We start from the raw sequence: 23648 nt of genomic DNA, 5'->3' as shown, positions 1-23648 counted from the left end.
GAATATATTTCAGTCATATGCATTAACTATACTTGTTCACATGTAAATGATTCACTCAGTCTGAGTTATTTAAATGATTTTACAAGTAATTCACTAATTTCCGTAAGAAAACCCAATACCCCTTTTTGGTAAAGCAGTACTGCATATGTAAAACCGTACAAAACCTTGAGCTCAAGTACGTAAACTGTGCCTCTTAGAAATATCTAAAAACTCAAATACTACGAGTTTTATCACAGAATAATTGATATGAATTAAATGTCCGCGACCGTTCTCAACCCTATGGAACGTTCTTACATTGTCTTCCTGTGCTCCAGGTGTGTCTCATGTAGACAAACGCACGAACTTGAAGAACCCTGGCTGTTTGAGTATAGTCGCTGTTCCGAAGCTTGTCGTTTCTGACGTATTCGGCGTTGAAGTATGATGTAGCTCGTCTAGTAGACGAAAAGTCTCATCTCAGAGGTTAGAGAAGATCTGTTTTGGAAGATCTGTCCTTGAAGATCTCTTGTGGAGTTGAACCGTAATGAAACTGGAATGGAATCCGAATGGACCCGGAATGGGACCTAAACTGGAACCTCAAAGTGGAACCCAGCTGCCTGACTGTGGTGTCAGAGACATGATGTGGAGCTGTTGAGAAGTTTTCTCCTGGCCTGTGCTGCCCGAATTTAAGGGTAGATGCCAACCAAAGTAAGTAGCTACATGCTGCACATCTCAACTCCTCACACACCCACTCAGCATACAGGTCCTGTCTTGACCAATGCTTAAGTTGCTCTGCCCAGCCCAAACTATGCCTGAACAGCAGCACACATGCACACAGCACACAAGCACACATACATAGCTCTCCCATTGAGAAAAGGTACTGTAGCTAGGGATTCTATTGTGTTCTAGATGCCTATCTCCTAGTCTAAAAACCAGTCACTATGTTCTAGTCTTAAATTACCAGTCACTTTGTGACATTCTCCCCCTCCTTAAAGACATTAATTACATTTTAATTCCAATGAATGTCTAAAAGTAAATTTCCCGCACACTATCTAATATATATCTAAACTAAATACAAAATGAAAAAAAAACTAACAAATCACTCTGGGATTCTGCTTAGATAATCTGCTCCAATATTCTCGCTACTCTTAATGGCAGTGATGGTGAATCTGTACGGCTGTAGGGCCAATGCCCATCTCAAGATTCTCCCATTTGCACATTTTGATTTGGCAACGCATTTAAGCGGCTGGTGGTCAGTCTCAAGATGAAAGTGCTTTCCATACAAGTATGGTTCGTATTTCTGTATACCCCAAACAACTGCAAGACACTCGCGCTCCATCACTGCATAACGCCGTTCCCTCGGAAGCAGCTTTCTACTTGCGTATGCAACTGGGAACCTCTGCCCATCGACATCCTGAAGGAGTATTGCTCCAAGTCCCACGTCTGATGCGTCTGTCCTTAGGATGAAAGATTGACTCAGATCTGGAAGGTGGAGAATTGGTTCCTGTGCCAGCTTCTGCTTGAGTGCGTTAAATGCATTCTCCTCAGACGTACCCCACTTTACCTGTGTAGGTTCACCGTTTTTGGTTCTGTCTGTCAAAGGAGCTGCTAGTGCAGAGAAGTTAGGGATAAACCGCCGGTAATATCCTATGAGGCCAAGAAACGAGCGTAGCTGTTTCTTGGTTCTTGGTTGAGGCGCACTCTGGATCGCCTCCACTTTGTCTGGGACCGGTCGTAGTTCACCATGTCCTACTCGATGTCCGAGAAATTCTACATTCTCGCAACCGATGACACACTTCGTTGGCCTTACTTTCAGATTGGCCGTCTTTAGTCTCTCCAACACCCTCCTGAGAGTTTTCAAGTGTTCATCGAAAGTAGCTGTGTGGATAAGAATATCATCAATAAAATTATCAACATTGTCTAATCCACGCAACAAGTCACGCATGATTCGGCTAAAGCTCGCCGGAGCATTTACCAAACCAAAAGGCATAGCCTTAAACTGAAACAAACCATCTGGCGTCACAAAAGCTGTGAGTGGCTTTGCTTCTTCCGTTAGTGGCACTTGCCAGTAACCTTTTGTCAAGTCTATCTTGGTGAAAAATTGGTCATTGGCCAATTTACTGTAGATTTCCTCTGGGTCGGGGATTGGTTCAGCATCCGTCACTGTAACTTGGTTGAGTCTGCGGTAGTCGCAACAAAACCGTATTGCACCATCCTTCTTCTTAACCATGACCACCGGAGATGCATATGGTGAGGATGAAGGCTCCACTATGTCGAGATCAATCATCTTCCGAACTTCCTTCGTGACTTGCTCTCGTAGCGCATGTGGTAAAGGATAAGGTTTGCACTTGATGGGCTCCTTATCAGTCAGCCTTATGTCATGTTTCCCGAGGTTAGTCCATCCTGGTACATCAGTCATTGTCTCTTCAAACTCTTGAAGAAGGGTGCCAACTTTGTCGTGCTGATCTTGGGTCAAGTGTGGGCTAATTTGTACATCTTCGATGCTCTCCGACTGGGTGAGGGATGGAAGCTGGATTAGATCCCTGTGCACAGCTGATGTCTCTTCCAAATCATCTTCTTCCTCCTCATCCATGGTATCATCGACGACTGATGTACACACCACATCCAAGATGCCAACATGCTCTTCCCTTCTGAAGAATTTCTTAAGGAGATTGGCATGGAAAGTTTTGAATTTTCCACCCATGTCCAGCTTGTAGTCCATCTTTCCTATCTTCTCTGTTACCTTGAATGGTCCCCGCCATTGCATTAACAACTTATTGTTGTCAGTTGGTAGAAGAAGGAGAACTTCATCGCCGATCTCAAATCTCCTCATCTTCGCCTTCTTGTTGTACTGCTTTCGGTATCGCTCCGCGGCCTTGCCCAAATTCTCCTGAGCTACTTTGCAGGTTGCTTCTAGCCGATCTTTGAGGTCCAAGACATACTGATACGTAGTCTTCGTCTCGGCTTCAACTGCATCTCCTGTCCAAAGCTCGTGAAGAATTGCAAGTGGACCACGAACTGCACGACCGTACAACAGTTCGAAAGGCGAGAATCCGGTACTCTCTTGAATAGATTCCCTGTAAGCGAAAAGAAGAGGGTTAATGTAACGGTCCCAGTCTTTGGGTCGTTCCTCACACATTTTCTTTAGCATCGATTTCAAAGTCCCGTTGAATCTCTCCACTAATCCATTACACGCTGGGTGATATGGGGTTGTGGTCATCTGGCGGATCGAAAGGAGTCTACTAACTTCCTTCATTAAGCCCGAAGTGAACTGTCCGCCATTGTCCGTCAGAACTTCACGTGGAACACCAACTCGTGAGTAGATGTCCACTAAGGCTTCTGCTACTGTCTGGGTATCTATCCTTCGAAGTGCCACTGCCTCTGGATATCTGGTAGCATAATCCATGACAGTCAAGATAAATCTGTTCCCTTTACTGGTAGCAGGTTCAATGGGTCCAACTAAGTCCATTGCAACTCTACGAAAAGGCTCGTCAATCAGAGGGGTTGAACCAAGCGGAACCTTACTGACCTTACCCTTGGGCATAGTCCGCTGACATGGTTCACATGACCTGCAGTGACGATTAACATCCGCATGCATTCCTGGCCAGAAGAAATGCATAAGTATCTTGTCACTTGTCTTCTTCAAACCAAGGTGTCCACCTAGGATAGACTCATGAGCGAGTCTCATTACCTGTCCTCTCAACTTAGCAGGCACCACTATTTGCAAGATATTGTCCGCTCCAGGTTTCAAGTCTACGTATTCTCTGTACAGCACTCCCTTGTTGTAGAGAAAACGAGAAGAGTTTCCTTGCCGACTTATCTTCTTTTCTCCGTTATCTGCATACTTCCTCGACTTGGACAACGATTCATCTTCAGCCTGGGCTTCGATCAAGTCTTTGGCAGTCACAATATCATCGAATGGCTTGGGTACACAAAGGGGTGGCTTGGTGCGTGTCGCTTGCCTCTTCTGTCCCCTTGTTTCCACTGCATTCGCCTGATGACGTTGTGGTGTCCAGTCAGGATCAGGGTCATCAGCTTTCCTAACACCAGGCGCTTGTCCAAGTACTAAGTCGTATAATGGGTTCTTAACACACAGGGCTGTCACTTCACCTGTGTAGTATGGTGTATCAATCTGTAAACGTGCAACTTGAAAAGATCTCAGAGTTCTATCAATAAGAAGACACAGTTTCTCTTCTTTACACAATTGATCTTCTCTCACCAAATCTCGTCGCACTATCACCGTGGTACAACCTGTGTCTCGTAGCATCTCCACCGATTCACCATTCACGAGGCCCTCACATACTATCATATCGTCTTGCTGTATTCCACATGCTGCTGCAGACAGTAGTGGCAAGATGCCTCCTCCTACCAGCTTAACACCCATTCCATCTTCGGTGAGGCTCCCCTCTAAGATTGCTGATTTGCTAACCATAAGACACATACCTCCGGTCTCGACGTTAACTGTTCCTGTCTCAGCTGGTTCGCTGACGGGTTCGCTAACAGTCATGCTTGCTCCTTTCTCTAGTCTCTTCTTCTGGGGGCAGTCCCAAGAAAGATGTCCAACTTTCTTGCAATTGTAGCAGGTCTTCTCTTTCCTTGGGCTTGACTCCGATGTTGTCTTGCCGCCGAAAGACTGTCTCTCCTGTCCACGACTCTTTGAAGTGCTCCCGTCAGATGTCTGGGTTCCAGTAAACGGTTTATCTCTCATCCTGCGTAACCGTGGGTCATTGTGAGCATCTCTATACTGATCTGCAAGGGTTAAAAGATTCTGCAAACTTGAAGGTTGACGTTCCTTAATGAACATTAACAAATCTTTATTGCTTGTATCTAACACTTGTTCCTGCAGTATGAGACTCTTGACTCCATCTATACTATTATCATAAGGACTAAATTCAAGCCATCTATCAAAGTATTTTTCAATCCTAGATGCGAACTGAACATAAGTTTCTCCCGATTGGATTTTTGCATGCCGAAACTTCAATCTATAACCTCCCTCGGTTAAATCATAACCCTTCAATAAGGCGGACTTTACTGCACTATAATTCTTAGCCTCAGAGACTGTAAGTCGTGAAATAATCTGAAGTGCTTTCCCTGTTAACAAAGCAGACAATGCTAAAGCCCAATCATCAGTGTTCCATGCTACACTAGAGGCATGTCTTTCAAAACGACATAAATAGCTATCAATATCATCCTTCCCATCCTGAAAAGGTGGGATAGGTGGAATCTTGACTTTAGGATTTGAATGCGGAGTACTTCCTCTATCTTTCCTAAGCTCCTCTAATCTAATCTGTTGTGCCAGTAACTCTGACTCTTGCCTCCTAGCTTCTGATTCTAGTTTCTTAGATTCTGTTTCAAACCTGTTTGCTTCAACTGCAGAAGCTCTAGCTTCAGTCCTTTCATCTCTTGCTTCGTTCACACAATCATCCACATACACCTTCAGATCATTCCCACTCAAGCCAAAAACTTTCCCCTGTTCTATGAATTTCTCTCTATCCATACTAACAATTTGCAGCGCACTTACCAACCTATTAAACAGGCGTAAAAAGTATCACGGGCACAGGCTTTAGGTGAAAACTCCTCTCAGCTCCAGTAACCCTAGCAATGCAATGTTCCTATATAAAGGGAATAAAAATGAAAATACAAACAAGTTAATTCAGTTTGCAATTCCTACATTCCATACCAACTTCTATACAATTTTAACTGATTCTATTAAAAAGAGAGAGTCCCTTCGTGGTCGCCAATTTGTCAGATTAATGCCCTGTTTGGCAATATCTGGCTGATAGAAGCTGTTCTGTTTACTATAGATATGTTGGTTAGGAATTCACACAACAATAATTACACAAATTCAATGCATTATGTAGATATTTAAATCTTGAAAGTATGATTTATTAATCACATTTCTTCATCTATTCTTCTTCACTCACTGTATTCAGAATGAGTATTACATATATCTGATATAAAGTTGAAATGCCAATATGATGAATATATTTCAGTCATATGCATTAACTATACTTGTTCACATGTAAATGATTCACTCAGTCTGAGTTATTTAAATGATTTTACAAGTAATTCACTAATTTCCGTAAGAAAACCCAATACCCCTTTTTGGTAAAGCAGTACTGCATATGTAAAACCGTACAAAACCTTGAGCTCAAGTACGTAAACTGTGCCTCTTAGAAATATCTAAAAACTCAAATACTACGAGTTTTATCACAGAATAATTGATATGAATTAAATGTCCGCGACCGTTCTCAACCCTATGGAACGTTCTTACATTGTCTTCCTGTGCTCCAGGTGTGTCTCATGTAGACAAACGCACGAACTTGAAGAACCCTGGCTGTTTGAGTATAGTCGCTGTTCCGAAGCTTGTCGTTTCTGACGTATTCGGCGTTGAAGTATGATGTAGCTCGTCTAGTAGACGAAAAGTCTCATCTCAGAGGTTAGAGAAGATCTGTTTTGGAAGATCTGTCCTTGAAGATCTCTTGTGGAGTTGAACCGTAATGAAACTGGAATGGAATCCGAATGGACCCGGAATGGGACCTAAACTGGAACCTCAAAGTGGAACCCAGCTGCCTGACTGTGGTGTCAGAGACATGATGTGGAGCTGTTGAGAAGTTTTCTCCTGGCCTGTGCTGCCCGAATTTAAGGGTAGATGCCAACCAAAGTAAGTAGCTACATGCTGCACATCTCAACTCCTCACACACCCACTCAGCATACAGGTCCTGTCTTGACCAATGCTTAAGTTGCTCTGCCCAGCCCAAACTATGCCTGAACAGCAGCACACATGCACACAGCACACAAGCACACATACATAGCTCTCCCATTGAGAAAAGGTACTGTAGCTAGGGATTCTATTGTGTTCTAGATGCCTATCTCCTAGTCTAAAAACCAGTCACTATCTTCTAGTCTTAAATTACCAGTCACTTTGTGACATTCAGTCCCTCCCCTCTCTCGCGCGTTTCATTAAATCATTAGAGAAAGAAGACGATTCGTTGTACCTCTCTCGACTCTTAATCCTTATCTGTATTCAGTCCCTCCCCTCTCTCACGCGAAGCTTTGACGTTTCATTAAATTATTAGAGAAAGAAGACGATTCGTTGTACCTTTCTCGACTCTTAATCCTTGTCTGAATTCTGTTCCCCCCCCCCCTCTCGCGCGAAGCTTTGACGTTTCATTAAATTATTAGAGAAAGAAGACGATTCGTTGTACCTCTCTCGACTCTTAATCCTTATCTGTATTCAGTCCCTCCCCTCTCTCACGCGAAGCTTTGACGTTTCATTAAATTATTAGAGAAAGAAGACGATTCGTTGTACCTTTCTCGACTCTTAATCCTTGTCTGAATTCTGCCCCCCCCCCTCTCGCGCGAAGCTTTGACGTTTCATTAAATTATTAGAGAAAGAAGACGATTCGTTGTACCTTAATTTCCCGACTCATATTTCTTAATTTGAACTCAGTTTCCCCCTTCCCGCGCGAAGCGCGGAAGCTTTGACGATTCATTGTACCGTTCTCGACTCCTTTTCCCTTTTCCTTCCTACGTCCTCTTTCTTTTTTTTTCTTCTCTTTCTCTCTCTTTTTTTTTTTGGCCGGCGTTTTGGGGGGCGACCGCCCCCACCGCCCCCCCCCCCTGGCTACGCGCCTGGCTTGAACTGAGAAGATAACCCTCGAAAACTCGAGGTCTAATTATTTCCAGTGGGGTCCCCGACATAGCCTACCGTATGCACAAAATAAGTAAGTTAAAATCGTATTATTTACAGACAGATAACTAGAAAAATCTTCTTAAATATAATGATGATAATAATACAACAATAAACTGATAACGATATAAATGATAATAAGTACAAGAAGAAGAAGAAGATAAAGAAACTAAGAATAAAAGGGAGAAAAAGAAGAAGGAGAAGAAGAAAAAGAGGAGGAAGAGGAGGATGAGGAGGAGGAGGAGGAGGAGGAGGAAGGAAGGAGAGGAAAATATGAATATGTTGAATTTCTATAACTTACAAAAACATAAGTATATACACAATTTAAAAGTATGAACCGGCAAAGGAAAGAAAAGTGTTTTGTATATCATTATTATATTATCATGAATCATGAGGAAGGGAATTCCAACGGTTTATGGCAATGTAATAAACCGAATTTCTAATACATATCATACACATATCATTGATATAACTTGTGAATAAAATTGGGCCTAAAATGCTTCCCTGAGGAACAACGCATGTTATAGGCATTAGTTTGGAACGATTATCATGAATGGCCACCACTTGGTGTAGATTAGACAAGTCGGATCTGAACCATGCACTCTAAACTTGCACTCTAAACTTGCCTTGTTAAAACCCATTATTTATTATGTCGCTGAACTTGTATTTATGACGCGGTATATTCCTAAAATTTTGATAGCAGTAACTTGAGTACATTACGTGGTGGATATCCAATATTATTATTATCATTGTACAGTTCTTGACAGGGGCGGCCGAGCGACTTTCAAAGTGGGGGGGGGCACCAACAAAAAAGGGCACTTTCTGGAAAAAAGGGCACCTACAGTGGGAAATCTCAAAGCGAAAATATACAATTTTTAGACATTGGTATATACCCCTACATTGTGATTACATTATCAGGGATGATTTCAATATTTGTTTCTCTTCATACATCATACAAGATATCGCTTAAGCATCAAACTTTACAGTTGGGTGTGATGTCTGAATATGCATTTACGAGTGAGTGAAGTGAGCGAGAAAATTTTTAAAGATCTGTGAGGTCGCAGTGCGAAAAATTACATCTTATAAAGAGGAAAAAAGCCAATCGTGATGGGGTTATAAGCACATTCTCATAACGGAAGACTGAAAAGACCTTTGATAAGTAACATAATTATATAATCTTTAAATGCGAGCGAGCGCAGCGAGCGAACTTTGGGGGAAACTGCTCTTAGTCGCTTTAAATAAGGGGCACGTTTAATGATTACATGAAAAGGGGACAATTATCGAAAGGGATAAGACACTTATTAGAAAAGAAAAGGAGCACGTGTATAAGTACAAAGGATAATTATAAGAGGTGAAAATGAGGCATTTTTTTCACTTGAAAAGAGGCACTCACCAGTGATGAAAAGGAGGCGTTTACGAAAATGGGAAATAGGCATTTGTTGACGGAAAAGGGGCACCCATCAGATTTTAATAGGGTCATTTATAAGAGGTGAAAAGGGGATAGGTCCCTTATTAGAAAGGAAAAGGGGCACGTATCATTATTAAAAAAGGGAAATTATCAGAGTTGCAAAGGGGCACTGACCAGATATGAAAAGGGGCACTTATGAAAATGTAAAAGGGGCACTTATAATAAAGGAAAATGTGCATTTGTTGAATGAAAAGGGGGCACCGTTCAGATGTTTAAAAGGGGCAGTTATGAGAAGGGGAAGGGGGAGTTATGAGAAGGGGAAGGAGCTCTCTCTTTTTAATGGGGGCACTTATCATAAGGAAAAGGGGCCCTTATTAGAAAGGGAAAGGGGAAGTTATGAGAATGGGAAGGAGCTCTCTCTTTTTAATGGGGGCACTTATCATAAGGAAAAGGGGCACTTATTAGAAAATAAGAGGGGCACATGTTAAAATGAAAGGTGCGCTCATCCGAGTTTAAAAAAGGGGTAGTTATTAAAAGGAGAAGGGGCACTTCTTACAAAGGAAAAAAGGGGAAGTTGTCAAAGCAAAAAGAGCACCTCTCAGTTTTGAATAGGGCAATCATCAGAGGTGAAGGGGGCACTTATTACAAGTGAAAAGGGGCACTTCTCGTACCTGAAAAGAGGCACTTACTACAGATTAAAAAGGGCACTTATTCAAGATAATTTCAAGATTCATGAGAATGGAAAATGAACATTTATTGCAAAGGAAAATGGGAACATGTCGAAGGAAAAGGGGCACGTGTCAAAAATAAAAAGGGCACTCGTCAGAGGTGAAAAGGGGAAAGGGGCACTTTTACTAAGTAATAGGGGCACTTGTCAAAGTAAAAGGGGCATTTTGGGGGTATCTGAAAAAGTGGGGGGCACTGTGCCCCCCCTGCCCCCCCCCCCCGGGAGGGCCGCCTCTGGTTCTTGATGTTGTTGTTAGTAGGAGTACTACTAGGCCTACTAGTAGTAGACCTTTATCTAGTATAGCTATTATTATCATCATTATTGTTATTATTATTGATAAGATTGATGATAATATTATTATTAGCATTATTATCATTGTTGTTGTTGTTGTTGATATAATTACCATTATTATTATTGTCATTAATAATATTATTATCAAAAAGTCACTTGTATGATTTTTCTACTGGCTCTAATAAAAAACTATTATTTACCAGGGTCGCGGATTGTCGTTTAGGCAGTGTAAAACTTTACCGATAGATGACGCTATTTCATTAGCATTCACTGGGTATTATGATCGTATCTCTTTGAGCATTCATGTGAGCATGGATTCGGCCAACTTGGTTTCTGTTGTTTACAACATGGTGTATAATGTTGTCTTGCGCTAGCCCAATAGAGCGGCATTTACTATACTGTGCCCTACTCGACATTTTTTTTGGATATTTCTTCCAAATAGAGATGTAAACACTTCTCAAAACAATGTAGTTTACATAATACCATTATTAAAGTTCAATCCAACAATTGCAAATAATAGTCCTTGGTTAGAGCCAAAATGAAAATTGTACGAGCGATTTTTTAAAATGATAATGATATCAATGCGAGTCATAGATCTACTATGATTCCACAATGTAATCATAATGATGAGGAAGAGGAAGGTGATAAGAACACTTTGAATTTCAATTTTTGCTGCATAACAGTAACACTGTAAAAAAAAATGTTAGGCCCTACGTGTATTTCGATGAAACGCCACAAGAGGCCCGTCGCACACTAAAGATCTGATTTTGATCCAATATGAGAAGAATTTGTAATAGCGTTTAATTTGAACATTCAAACCTACATAAAATCTTAATGATCGAGGATCTAATAGCCATATGCTTAATCAAATTCTCAAGGGATTTCAAACTTCTTTGGAGAAGGAAATGCTCAATCGTCTCACTTGGAATCGTAAAGTTACTTCAGACCATTTGTTGCGATTGTCTAAAAGTTGAAGCCGATTCAGTTTTGATTCTGACTTAGAAAGCTGTTCTTATCATTAGTCAGAAACTGAATCTGTATTGTGTGTAATAGCCTTTTCTTCGAAAATCGTATCTTATAGGGGGATCTTACGAAACTATATTTAGTCTCTGAAGGATATTTGTTTTCTTGGTGATGCATGTACGTACCCAATCAAATCTCTGCTTGGACTCAGCTAGAAGACAGTTGAAGACAGGGTACTTTGTTGCTGTTGTTTTTTTCTTCTCATTATGTCTTTGTTTCTCTATTTTTACACTTTATCGAAACAAAATAAACAAATACAAAGGTGCAAAGAAAGAAATAAAGAGAGAAGGGAGATCGGAAGGAAAAGAAAAACAAAAAGGGGATGAATAAGGTAAATAGAGAAAAGGAGACACAAAACGAAAGAGAGGGGAGTAGAAAAGAGAGGGAGAGAGAGAGAGAGAAGGAGAAACCAATGACACAGATTGATAGAAGGGTTGCCGTAAATGATCATATCGTATTTTTTAAGTTGTTAAAAATCATGATTATTGCAGGTTTAAGTCATTAGTAATATTTATGTATTTTTACACATTGCGGTTTGACGTAATGAGGACAAATAAGTGTTCTGGTGACGTTTTGTTTGGTTTGTTACCATGGTCATAACCATCGTATTAGACCAATTTATTTCTCTAACTATTGTGCAAATCGATGTCCACTGTTTCAATTGACATTATTGATAACGATGACGATAACGATGACATGTTTCATCGCCATCGTTATCATCATTAGATTTAGAATAAATGTGTTCAGTTTTTTTTTTCCTCAATATACAACTTCCTGACCCTCCTCTCTTCTCTCTTTTTTTTTTTTTTTTTTTTTTGTTGTTGCTCGTTCTATGTTAGTGTGTGTTTTGTATACTGTTGTACATGTTATGTGTTTAAATGTTGTGTGGGGTGGGGGGGGGGGGGTAGTAGGTGTTTTGTAGCTTTTTCTCTTTTTTTATATATATAATTTTTTTGTCTCCAAAGGAAAATGAAGAGGTGTAACTTTTGTATGTAAATGTAAAAGATCATTGGTAAATTTATAAGACCTATGTTAAATTATTTTGTTATTTTGTATCCAATGTTATAAATGTACAATTTTTCTTTGAGAGAAACGAATAAAAACCTATGAAAACAAAATTATCACCATCCTCGTCATCATCATCATTATCACCACCTTCCAAACTATTATCATCGCCATCATCGCCATCATTATTATCACCACCATCATCATCATCATCATCATCCGACCTTCATCATCATCATCATCATCATCACGACCATCGTCACTGTCATCATCATTGTCATCACCATCATCATAATCATCATTATCATCATCATCATTATCTCCATAATTGTAAAATTTATCATTGTCGTCGTCATTATCATCATAATTATGATTATCATAGTCGTCATCATCATCATCATCATGACTAACATCACCACCAGCATGGGCATCATCATATTATTTTCATCATCATTATTGTCAATATTGAAGACCACCATTGTCATCTCCATTATTATCGTTATCACTATCACTATCAGTACCATTATTATAGACATCACCATATTCAACACAACCATCATCACCGCGATCTCTAGCATTACCACCATCATCGTTATCATCATCGTCCTCTTATTCTAATCACTATTTTCAGTAATGATTAAAACCATCTGCAAAATCATTTCCAAGTGTCATTATTTTATTGTTATAATCAATCACAAGATATATTTATCATTTTGCATCGTCGTCTGCATCAGTTTAATTACAATGTTTCTCCGCACTATTATCATAACAACGAATATTAATTATACTGTCACTATACCTGTTATCCTTTATACAGTTAGAGGGAATTTTTCAACTAAATTCGAATCTACGATATCACCTTTAGAGTCGCTATGTACGTCAAAAACATAATGTTACGCCGCTTTCATGCGAGGTGTATTTTCCAATGGGCTAAAGACCATGTCGGAAGAGAAAATGAATAGGGGAATTATACATCAACGAAAAGCTTACAAGCCATAGGTCACTATAATATCAATTATATCCTATTTCAGCGTCTGTCAGAGGAGTAACAGCTTTCTGAAAACTCGAGATTTACAGCTTTGAAAACCGGAAGTTGTCGACCTAAAAACTGGCTATCGACTTGAGGACATCATTTTGTGTGGCGTACACATATTCACATTGGCCTTAATTCACAAAGGAGGTTTGTCGACAAACCTAGATTTATGTGCGATATTTGACGCGTTTCGATGCGTTTCAGACCAAGGTGCAGACAAACCTAGCTTAATTGGTCTGAAACGCGTCAAAACGCGTTATATGACGCATATAAACCTAGGTTTGTCTACAAAGTGAATTCGGGCCAATGGTTTTGCTTTAATTAAGCACGGCTCATCAATTTAGCTACAAAGGAGCCGACGGACCAATTGGGTCCACGTGATATGTCCTCATCGTAACTGCGGCAAGTTTGAGGTTTTAAGCTGCTTTTGTGCAATAAGGAAATCGAAAATATATTCATTCCTTTATATTTGTATTCTACGTTCATTCAGCTTTCCATTGATACAAAGTTGTATCTTAATCTAATAGTGTCTTTAATACCCGCGCTATCCAAGCCTGTGAAGATAGAATAACACCATACGCCAGCAAGTCATATATAGCAATTTTTGCACTGTTTATGTTACACTCCCTTTTTAAACGTCATCACTCATATACCTAGCGTGTCGAAAGCTGCGCTAGATGCTGGTATATTTCTACATTAGCCAACTGACGTCTCGTTTGTGACAGACATCATATTATCTAGGTTTTCAGGAACATTTACTAAGTATCATGTCAGCGTACTCAACATAGGATGGAACCGATGTATTTACAATCCTACATTATATCAGGAGGATCTCAACTCCCTAATTATATATACGTTCTTCCATTAATTCTTACGATACATTTTTTTTTCTCACCACTATAGTGTACACATTGAAATAATCACAAGTACTTCCCTGATAAATTAAGTTACACAGTACTGTATATCAATTTTAATAATATCTAGTAAAGCATTATCAATATAAATCGACATAATTACATTTGAAACAATCTTTCCCGCTCACGGTACAAAAATCTTAAAGTGCTATATAACTGTATAGTGTCATATTTTGCTCTTGATGTTAGGGGTTCAATGTAAGTACACTGTATTCAAAGTATGAGCTCAAAATATTACTTCTGCCAAAAGATATTGCAGAGTATAACAGTAATGACTTAGGTGGATAAGTCAACGAAAGCATTGGGAAAGGTTCGTGCACCTATCATACCATCAACCAAGATCAGGACGGATGTGTAATCATTCTTCTTCATCCACTAAGTAAAATAGCATACGCTAGAAACAAAGTAGGAGATTAACAACTGTGTTGCAATTGACGTAATCTTCAGATCTTACGGTGGGACAGTATTCCAAAGGGGGGAGGCCCTTTACCGGTGCTGCAATTTGTTCTTTTTTACTTCTGTCATACCGCTAAAGCGTGTCCAAATCTACGCCACGCCGACCGATTCTTGCTACCTGAGGGGTAGTATAATGTTTTGTTCGGTCTATTGTTGGTCTGGTGTCGGTGTCTCGGTATCGTTGGTGTGATGGGTGTATTTGACATTAGCAGTTTGGCTCAGCTACGTATGGAACAGAGGACGGTCATACCAAAAAACATCCTCTAGAGTGAAATTACTTCGAGAAGAGGGGCATGACCGACCACAGCTGAAATATAAGGCTGTGCTATTTGAAAGCTATAGCTCTATGTCGGAACAGTAGGTTATGGGAGGATGCACCCGATGAACTTGCTAACCTATGAAGCCTTTGTCGACTCTGAAGCAGGCTGGCTGACAGAACAGAACCCTCAAGAACGGCTCGAAACAACACAATTTTACCATTTAGGAACGAGCAGTAAACATATTATTTATATGCCCGTCTCCAGTGTGATCCTCACATTGCAAGTTAATCGGACGGCGACCGACGATGATGCGCTAACGACAAAGTCCTTTAATAAATTCACATACATGTAGGCAGAACATGACTTACTAAGTCATGTCATATGAGTCCAAAAATGACGATGAGATCTGTCCAGGAGCTTCAGATATGGATCCTAAGTAAGGTCACAGTCGTGATCTCCAGTGGATGTAAGTAGCTTTATTGAGGCCCTTTCCAAAGGTACGAACAGGAATCAACAGAAAAATGTCTTTATCCAAGTATTACGGTCTGAATAAAAGAGGATCAACTTAGTGAAGCTGCCTTACGGAATGAAAAGCTCATGAATCACATGAACATGAACACAACCGGCATTGATTTTATTAACGTACTATTCGAAGATATAAAGTCTGTCTGGCGTACAGAAAGCAATCTCTCCTGATCGGAACTGCTGAAAGTAGTACCAGAATCTCTCATGTTTCTCAATCTTGTGATAGACGAGGATCTTGATGAGAGTCAACTCGTTACTGTACTCTTCGATAATAACCAATCCCTCATCAATCTTGACTGAACAGATGAGGACAGATTGCTCATGAGAAACAGTTGCATGGAGGAGGTAATCACTGCTCTCGTTCGATACTATGTGCTTTTTAGCGCCTTGAGCATCGATGACACGTATCGAACACGTTGAACCTTTGCTTGATTTCGTTACGAATCCATCATTTTCAAAGCTACTGATCTGCTCAGGCTCATACCCATCGCAAGGTATCTCTCTGATGGCCTTCCCACCAGCTGGTGCAAACTCCTGGATCTTTTTAGCTGTCCTGTAGCTGACATAGATTTGATCATGACCGTCAATGGTGAGGTCAGCGATGCCGCCTTCATCAAGACCCAGAGTCTCAAACCGTACATCCAGCATCTTCCATTCTGATGTGTACAGTATGATGCTGTTACTTGTGGTCAGTACAACAAATCGACCATCAGACAGGAATCCCGCCCCTAGAGCATTAACATCCTTGAGGACTGTCTTCTGCAGCTGACCATCAGCAGAGAAGATATCGATTCCTCCTGTACTGTATCCCACTGCCATCATCCCGTCTGGTGTAGCAGCCATGGCGTTCATACTGCTTTCCTTTGTAAGATCTACGTCACATTTCAGGTGACATTTTACGATCCGGATTTCACCGATCTCCAGCTCATCACTCTGACTATGGGGTATGAATGTTATTTCCTCTGCACTCTTTGCTATGTCACTAGCAAGTTTCTCTTTGGGATCATCCTTGTCAAGTACATTCTTTAATTCACCAGACAGCGAATCACGAATAGCAATGATGTGCCTTCCAAGTGGAGCCTTCAAACTGTAGCCTGCCAGCTCACTGGCGCTCTCGATATTGACAACTACCCTTTCACTGGCATCTTTCATTTCCTCTAATTTCCGGCGAAGTTCCTTTTTCTGAACGTACAACTGCCAATCTAGCGCTGCTTTCCTCTCTTTTAATCTTCTGCTCAGTTCGTCATAAGCCTTGTTGATTTGAGCTTGTATGACGTCAGTGTGATCAATGGCACGACTCATCTGACTCTCAACATGCGTCACGTGGTTTTTGATGGTCGTAGCTTTCGTCTTACCCTGGTCTACTAGGTACTCGATTTCTCTCCTGATAGAATTATTGTACTCTTCAGCATCTAGAACAGAGTGGCCTTTCTTTTCATGGTACAACATCCGACATCTAATGCAAATGAACTTCTTGCAAGTAGTGCACACATCGGTACATACATGTTCCTGTCCATCTGATTTGTGCTCTTGACAGTAGACCTTCTTCTTTAAGAACACTCTGTTCTCTCTGATATCCTCTACTTTCACAACTTCATGCTTGAGATTGGGAGACCATTTGTTATGAATTTTGAGACATGCTTTACACATATCCTTTCCACAGTCACAGCAGTAAAGCTTGGCTCTGGCTTTTTTGTCGCACATTCCACAAAGCCCCTTTCTATTTCTATAATCTTCAACGAGACACTTGAGAGGAACGTTCGTATTTAGATTTGCTACACCGCCACCAACGGCAGCCGTCGTGGTTTGACATACTGGACATGTTAAAACGTCAGCCTCACTTTGTGAAGAAAATGACAACAAATCATTAAGGCATTTCGTACAAAACGAGTGCGTGCAAGATAACTGCTTAGGATCATTCAGAAGTTCGAAGCAAATGGGGCACTGCAGAGTGTGTGATACCAGATGATCAAGCGAAGCCATTACGCCTATTTTTCTATTTTATAGATATGATACCGGGGAAAATGTCTCAAAGTATATGCCTATAATAAATATGTACTATATACCCGATTTCTCAACATAATTTATTTATACAGAACATTTTATACTAAATTGAGATTTAGATGATGAAAAAATGTTCTTTTAAGCCAAAGCAAGTTTGTCGAAGATGGCTACGTTTCATTGGTTCCGGTTCATGTTCGGGTTACTATATGAGGCTGCATGACATACCACGAGCTGAAATGTTAATGATATATTTTATTTATATAAACATAATATATATATTTTCATAAAAACATGCTTGGACGCACACACACACACATTCACGCACAATTTTAGAGACGGACATGAAGTGAAAGAAAGATGTAAAAGAAAGAGCTGAAGGGAAAGGAGAGGGAAGAGAAAATGGGAGAAGGGAGGCGGAAATGAGGAAAAAGAATTGAGGGAAACCAAAGAAGAAAATGAGATATATGGCAAGGTACTTGATTTGTTAAAGATTTATTTGTTCTTCAAAATTTGTCATTACTACTAATGACTGCATTAAGATTGCATTAAAATGTAATTGTAAATACTGCCTTTCCTGTAAGAAACATCTATTTTTATTTCATTTGATGAATGACAGTTTTCAATAATATTATTGTGTCTAATAGTTTTGCATAATATTGCTTGTATTTTAAGGCATATTCGAATAAGCCAAAAATATGTTTTATAGAGCCAATTCTCTCTCCAGGTTTGAAACTCACATTCAATAATTTCACAGTACAGTTTTCTATGCTAAAAATGATAAAAGTAAGGAAATAGAACTCACTTGATTTGCTATATTGTGTCAGAATATACCAGACGAAGTCAATTTTCCCTTTGTCCAAAACCTAAATCTGTATTTAAAAAACAACATAAGCAATCCAGTTAAACTGGTTTGCAAGTTATTTTACTTCGAAACTAAAAACTACTTGCTTCAAGTCATCTTGCTGGATAACAATAATATCACAACATATATCAAGGCTTAGACTTTTTCCTACACAAAATAACAGTTTTGTTGAGTACATTACCAATAATACAGAAAATATGGGTTTGATCTTCTATAATATTATTGTGCATCCTTTGGCAACATAAGTGAGGGAGAATGAGTTTCAGTTGGTATCATAAATCTACTATTTGCAATGCCAATACAATTTTGCCAATGATAATAGTGTTTTGCTCCTTGTGGCAATGCCAAAGTACATTCCACACAGTCAGCAGGTGAACTTGCTGCAGGCTTTTACTTTTTTCCCTTTTCCTTTTTTGGGGGAAGAAAAGAAATGAAAAACTCTTTGTATCAAGAGTCACATTTCATGATAACGAGAGATCAAAAGAGATAAAGAAAAGATTTGGCAAATTATTCATGAAGTACAATGGAGTATCATTTGTGAAAAATGTTCAGAGTTAAATCTGCTCAAAAGTTAATGGAGAGGTTATGGCAGACTGTAAGGGAGAAAAAGAAGGGGAAAGGACACATTTCGGGGAGAGAGAAAACAGAATTACTACTCATTCCCCTTTTAACAACATTGACATAATACAACACATTTGAAATCAAACTGGGTTTCAATTCAGCGGCACCGATTGCAATATTTGATCAAAAGAAAACTGATTTCTTCCCCCATCCTCCATTATCAATTCTTGATTTTGGAATAGATCTGGTTTCTTTGGCTTCTCTCCAAGTGAGAGAGGGTAAGACTATCCAAATTCTAATGGTTTTATGTGCGATATGATGATGCTTTACAAATCAAATCAAATGATATTGAGGGATAATTTGACTCCATCGTGTAGAGTTAAAAGGTGAAATGGAAGAGGCTTTGAAGCTAGCGGCTGTCCATGGAATATCATGAAGCGATGTGTTTTATTTGCGGTGTAGTGAGGATCTGTGAAGTGCTTACCTTCGTATGAATATCGGTGAAATAGCGGTGTGTTGCATTGGCCATCACCCATGCCATGCGATCCCATGGCGATAGTCCTTGCGACAAGGGCGCTTGCAATGATGAGTAATAATCCACAAATTCTTGCCATGTTTGTAAAAATATGAGTTGCTTCCACTCCAAAATAAGCGATTAGATTTTATGGCAAAAAGCAGCTGAAAAGGAATTTCTCTCTCCTTAGGCAAGTAATATTCCTGATGATGATGCGGGTATAGTTAATCCACAAGAATGCAAATGATAAAGTTCGAGTTCCTAATCCAGATCAGATCGAAAAGTTGATCTACTCCTGAGAGGCAGAGAATCCGGTAGTGTGGTTGACTGTTCCTGATGCGGCTGACGTAAAGATGACTCAAGATATAATATCCAGTCTGTCTGTCCGTCCGTCCATCAGTCCCTCGAGAACCAAACCAGGCAGCGTGCAGTTGTAAAGACTCACTGCTAAAGCCTTCTCCACCTTCCTTCGGCTTACAAAGCTGTAAAAACAAGGGTGTAAAGAATTCCTCAAATCAAATTAAGAAATTTAATAATCCATGAGAGCTGGCAAATTACATTATTTCCACATGAATTGCAAGTCGCTTTTTAGAAATCCTTCATACACGTTCCGAGTCAAAGAAAAAATTGCGAGCTCCGTATTTTGTGAAGCTCCCTTAGAGGATCCAAGGTTAGCAGTCTTCAAGACGTCAGAAAATTGGTGGGTATATATGACTCCAAAATATTTAGCTCTGTAGCCAGGTTACATAGCATTCCATGTGTAATAGGTCTTTCCACCCACACTTAACATGAGCATACTACCCCTTGACTACTTTGAGCAAACCAACGCTCTGGGTTGCGCTCTGAATGGTGCGTAATCAGTAGGCTACTCTGGTACCGGTAAGGCAACATGCACTGTTCTTGACGCACTCACACTATACTATTGTTTACTGTACAGGGATACCACTATCCACATGCTATCCACAGTTTATGTGTTACACATGACACACACAAATCGACCATCGGCGCACACACAAACCACACACGCATTCACTACACCGTTCGCATAGTACATCACTGATGTGTACAAGGGAGCTGAGCACAGGGCTTCTATTGGCTGGCCGGCCTCAACCAATCAGTGACTACTCTGTGGGAAATTGTCAGTGACAGTGAGCTTGCTAACAGCTGATTGGTCACAAGTGGAGCATGGAGTATGACATCATAGCTGGGCCACAAGAGAATAGTCTATTTATCATTGCAGGGGTAAATTCCCTTACACTGTGACATTTGATGTAGTAAGTGGGCCATGAAACTGAAAGGGACCATTTTCAAGACTGGTAAGAGGGAAAGAAGGAGGGAAAGAAGGAGGGAAAGAAGGAGGGAAAGAAGGAGGGCAAGAAGGAGCAAAAGAAGGAGCAAAATAATAGGTACTCAAAGTCTTCTTGACACAAGCACTGTTTTCAGTAATACAAACCATACCCCTTCTTTTACAAACTTAGAGTACCTTTTCCTCTCTATGTACGTATCTCTTTGTGTAGGTGTCAAAGATATATATTTGGAATTGGAATTCAATTGAATAAGTATGTGCTCCATTTCATGTACATAAAGCAGTTATTGAGACAAGCCTAAACAGTCATGAAAAGGATATGACCTAATACAGATACATCTTTAAAATGCTGTAAAATCTTTATCACACAGTATTTGGATTTATCAGAAGTATAATAGATACCAACTACTTTTTTTCTATATTTGTTTCAATTTCTAACCAACGAACGAACAAGACTTTTATCATTATTGGGTGGTATTCTCTTAAGTTAAGCCGGGACTAAGTCCAGACTAAACAAGAATTTTAGTTCGCACTTCTATGGAATGCTAGGTTTCATCTTCCTCCTTCAATATTCATGACAAAGATAATCTACCAAGGACTTTGTTGAAATTTAGTTTATATTCATATTGTCTTTTTCTTCCTATTTCAGTGCAAAATTAATTTTTTGGACACTTTTCATTGAAGGATTAAAATAATCTGTTCAGGGTAAATTAGTTCACAACAGGCACTCCATAAAAGTGTGAACTAACTAAGCACGCGCTAACTTAGTACGCGCTACCGGAATACCACCCATCATGCAAAATTGAGAGTTTATTTGAAATTCACATACAAAATTGGATACAATCGACATTTTGATAATGAAAGAGAACCCACCTTTCGTAAATGAAAGATATCCCTATTTCGTTTTCGGAATTATACAGAAATCGGAAATACCTTCGAAATTCGGAAACTTCGATATAATGAACCCTGTTCTATTTTCAGAAATACCGACCTCCAGAGAAAGGAATCTTCTGGAATACCCTGGGGTACCCTCCCCCACTTGTTCTACTCACCACTACCGTTCATCGCATCTCCTGATGTCCGCGGCAAGAACTGGTTGTCACTGGTTGTCTTTGAGCACGGTCCGATGAAGTCAACTTTCAAATTTTCATGAACCAATATTTATGATTTTTGTGGAGAATACCCCAGGAATTCTCAGGTAGAATAGCTTATAGATCCCAGTCCATGAAGACAGTTCAATTCAAGGTTTTCGTTCACTCCATATTCCCTCTTCCCTTTGATTTAGGGAGAGGTGTGCAGTTCTCTTAAGGAAAAGAGGTAGTCGAAGTTCCACTACATTCTTATAAGGAAGCTGAAATGTAGTTGCATGATCGCTGTTCGACGGTGATTTATATCCAGTGATTGACTATTCCAAAACATGCCGCAGTAATTAGTTCTGTTATTTCTTCCAATGTGTTTTATCAGTACATTTGAGAACCAATCGAAAGTTGTTTATTCATAAAGAGGATGTTCTTCCTGTTAAAATCAGGAAACGGGAAATGTAATGGTAACAGTAGATGGATACAGGCGCGTACGCAGGGGAGGGGGGGGGGGGGGTTGGGTTACCCCCTCATTTTCTTGTTGTTATATATGTGTGTTTGGGAATAACCCCCCCCCCCCCCACCCCCCCCCCCCCCCCCCCTCCTGAACGAAATATCGGTCGGCATAATTTTCCAACTTCCGGGACAAAAACAAAAATATGTGCTCCTAATCATCACCATCATCCCCATCATCACCGCCATCGACCCCATCATCACCATCATTGCTGTTATCCTCATTATCATCACCTCCATTAATATCATCTTTATATATATTATCACTACCATTATGTTCATATTGACCAATCTTTATCATCACAGCAATACCCTACCACAATCATCAAGAATAGTTTAATGATCGTTATTACCACAAGGCCCAGGTGCGTGTAGATGCGTGATTCCTGTTCAACAGTGATTTGTACCAGTGATTGCTTATCCCAAACATGCCGCAGTAATTAGTTATGTGGTTCCCCACAATGTGTTTTATCAGTTTTCTTTTGAACCAATCGAAAGTTGCTTATTCATAAAGAGGATGTTCTTCCTGTTAAAATCAGGAAACGGGAAATTGAATGGTAACAGTAGATGGATACGTAGCTAGAGCTACATTTTTAAAGGGGTGGGGGTGAAACACACTTACTGGGTCATGATGCATCATGCTCACCCCTGTAGGGTTAATAATCATAATAATAATCACCATCATCGTCCTAATCTTCACCATCATATCCATCATAGCCATCATCATCATCATCACCGGCATCGACCCCATCATCACCATCATCGCCATCATCCTCACTATCATCACTATCACAAACTGCTCAAATATCATTTGCTAGTGTGCCACCCCTAAATCTGCTCCTTTATTTGAACATTACTTTCATAATCAAACCAGTGCTTACATATTTTTTAAGAAATGCATTTAAGTTGTAGTGATACGAGTTGTGTGTATTCTTAATAGGTCTCTCTCTCTCTCTCTCTCTCTCTCTCTCTCCTTCTCTCTGTCTCTCTCTCTATCTCTCTCTCCCTCTCTATCTCTAGGTGCTATATTTGTCGACATTGACGATCATGCTATTCCATAACGCTCTGGTTTTAGTCTTCGCTAAGCTTCATTTCCGGATCTTCCACTCCTCTTCTCTCGAGCCGTCTGTGTATAGACTATCCAACCATACTAATAGTTCTCTCCTCCTTCTTCTACTCCCCTTTCATATTGAGTATCCATTATTAATTCAGCATCATACCAGAACACCCTTAAAAATAGAGACCATTGCTTTGAAGTTTTCTGATAAATTCGTAATAGTAAAGACACATTTGTATTTGTTCATTCATTCAAGTAAATATTATAAATAAGCAAAATGTATTAAAACGACTGGTAACGATAATGATAAGCCTACTGATATTTCATCATGAAAAAAAAAGAAAATGTAATTTCAGGCTGCTACATATACAGTACACACAATTTATACTAGAATGCAAATGACAACAATGGCATGAACAAAGTAACATAACATAATATCAC

At 39.9% G+C, this 23648-nt stretch overlaps 1 protein-coding gene across 1 annotated transcript; it reads right to left on the bottom strand.

Moving 5' to 3' along the window:
- Window positions 1-12949: 12949 nt before the first annotated feature.
- Window positions 12950-22087, bottom strand: LOC100893121. The gene is made up of 3 exons (XM_030992346.1): window positions 21611-22087; window positions 18118-18184; window positions 12950-17546 (listed from the first exon to the last, which is right to left on the bottom strand). The coding sequence occupies exon 3, from the start codon at window positions 17292-17294 to the stop codon at window positions 15432-15434; it is 1863 nt and encodes a 620-aa protein (XP_030848206.1). The 5' UTR covers window positions 17295-17546; window positions 18118-18184; window positions 21611-22087; the 3' UTR covers window positions 12950-15431.
- Between the last annotated feature and the right edge of the window lie 1561 nt (window positions 22088-23648).

This window comes from Strongylocentrotus purpuratus, unplaced genomic scaffold (assembly GCF_000002235.5).
Source record: "Strongylocentrotus purpuratus isolate Spur 01 unplaced genomic scaffold, Spur_5.0 spur5_scaffold_2, whole genome shotgun sequence".
In the NCBI taxonomy this organism is placed as follows: domain Eukaryota; kingdom Metazoa; phylum Echinodermata; class Echinoidea; order Camarodonta; family Strongylocentrotidae; genus Strongylocentrotus; species Strongylocentrotus purpuratus.
This window is presented reverse-complemented; position numbering and strand designations above follow the sequence as displayed.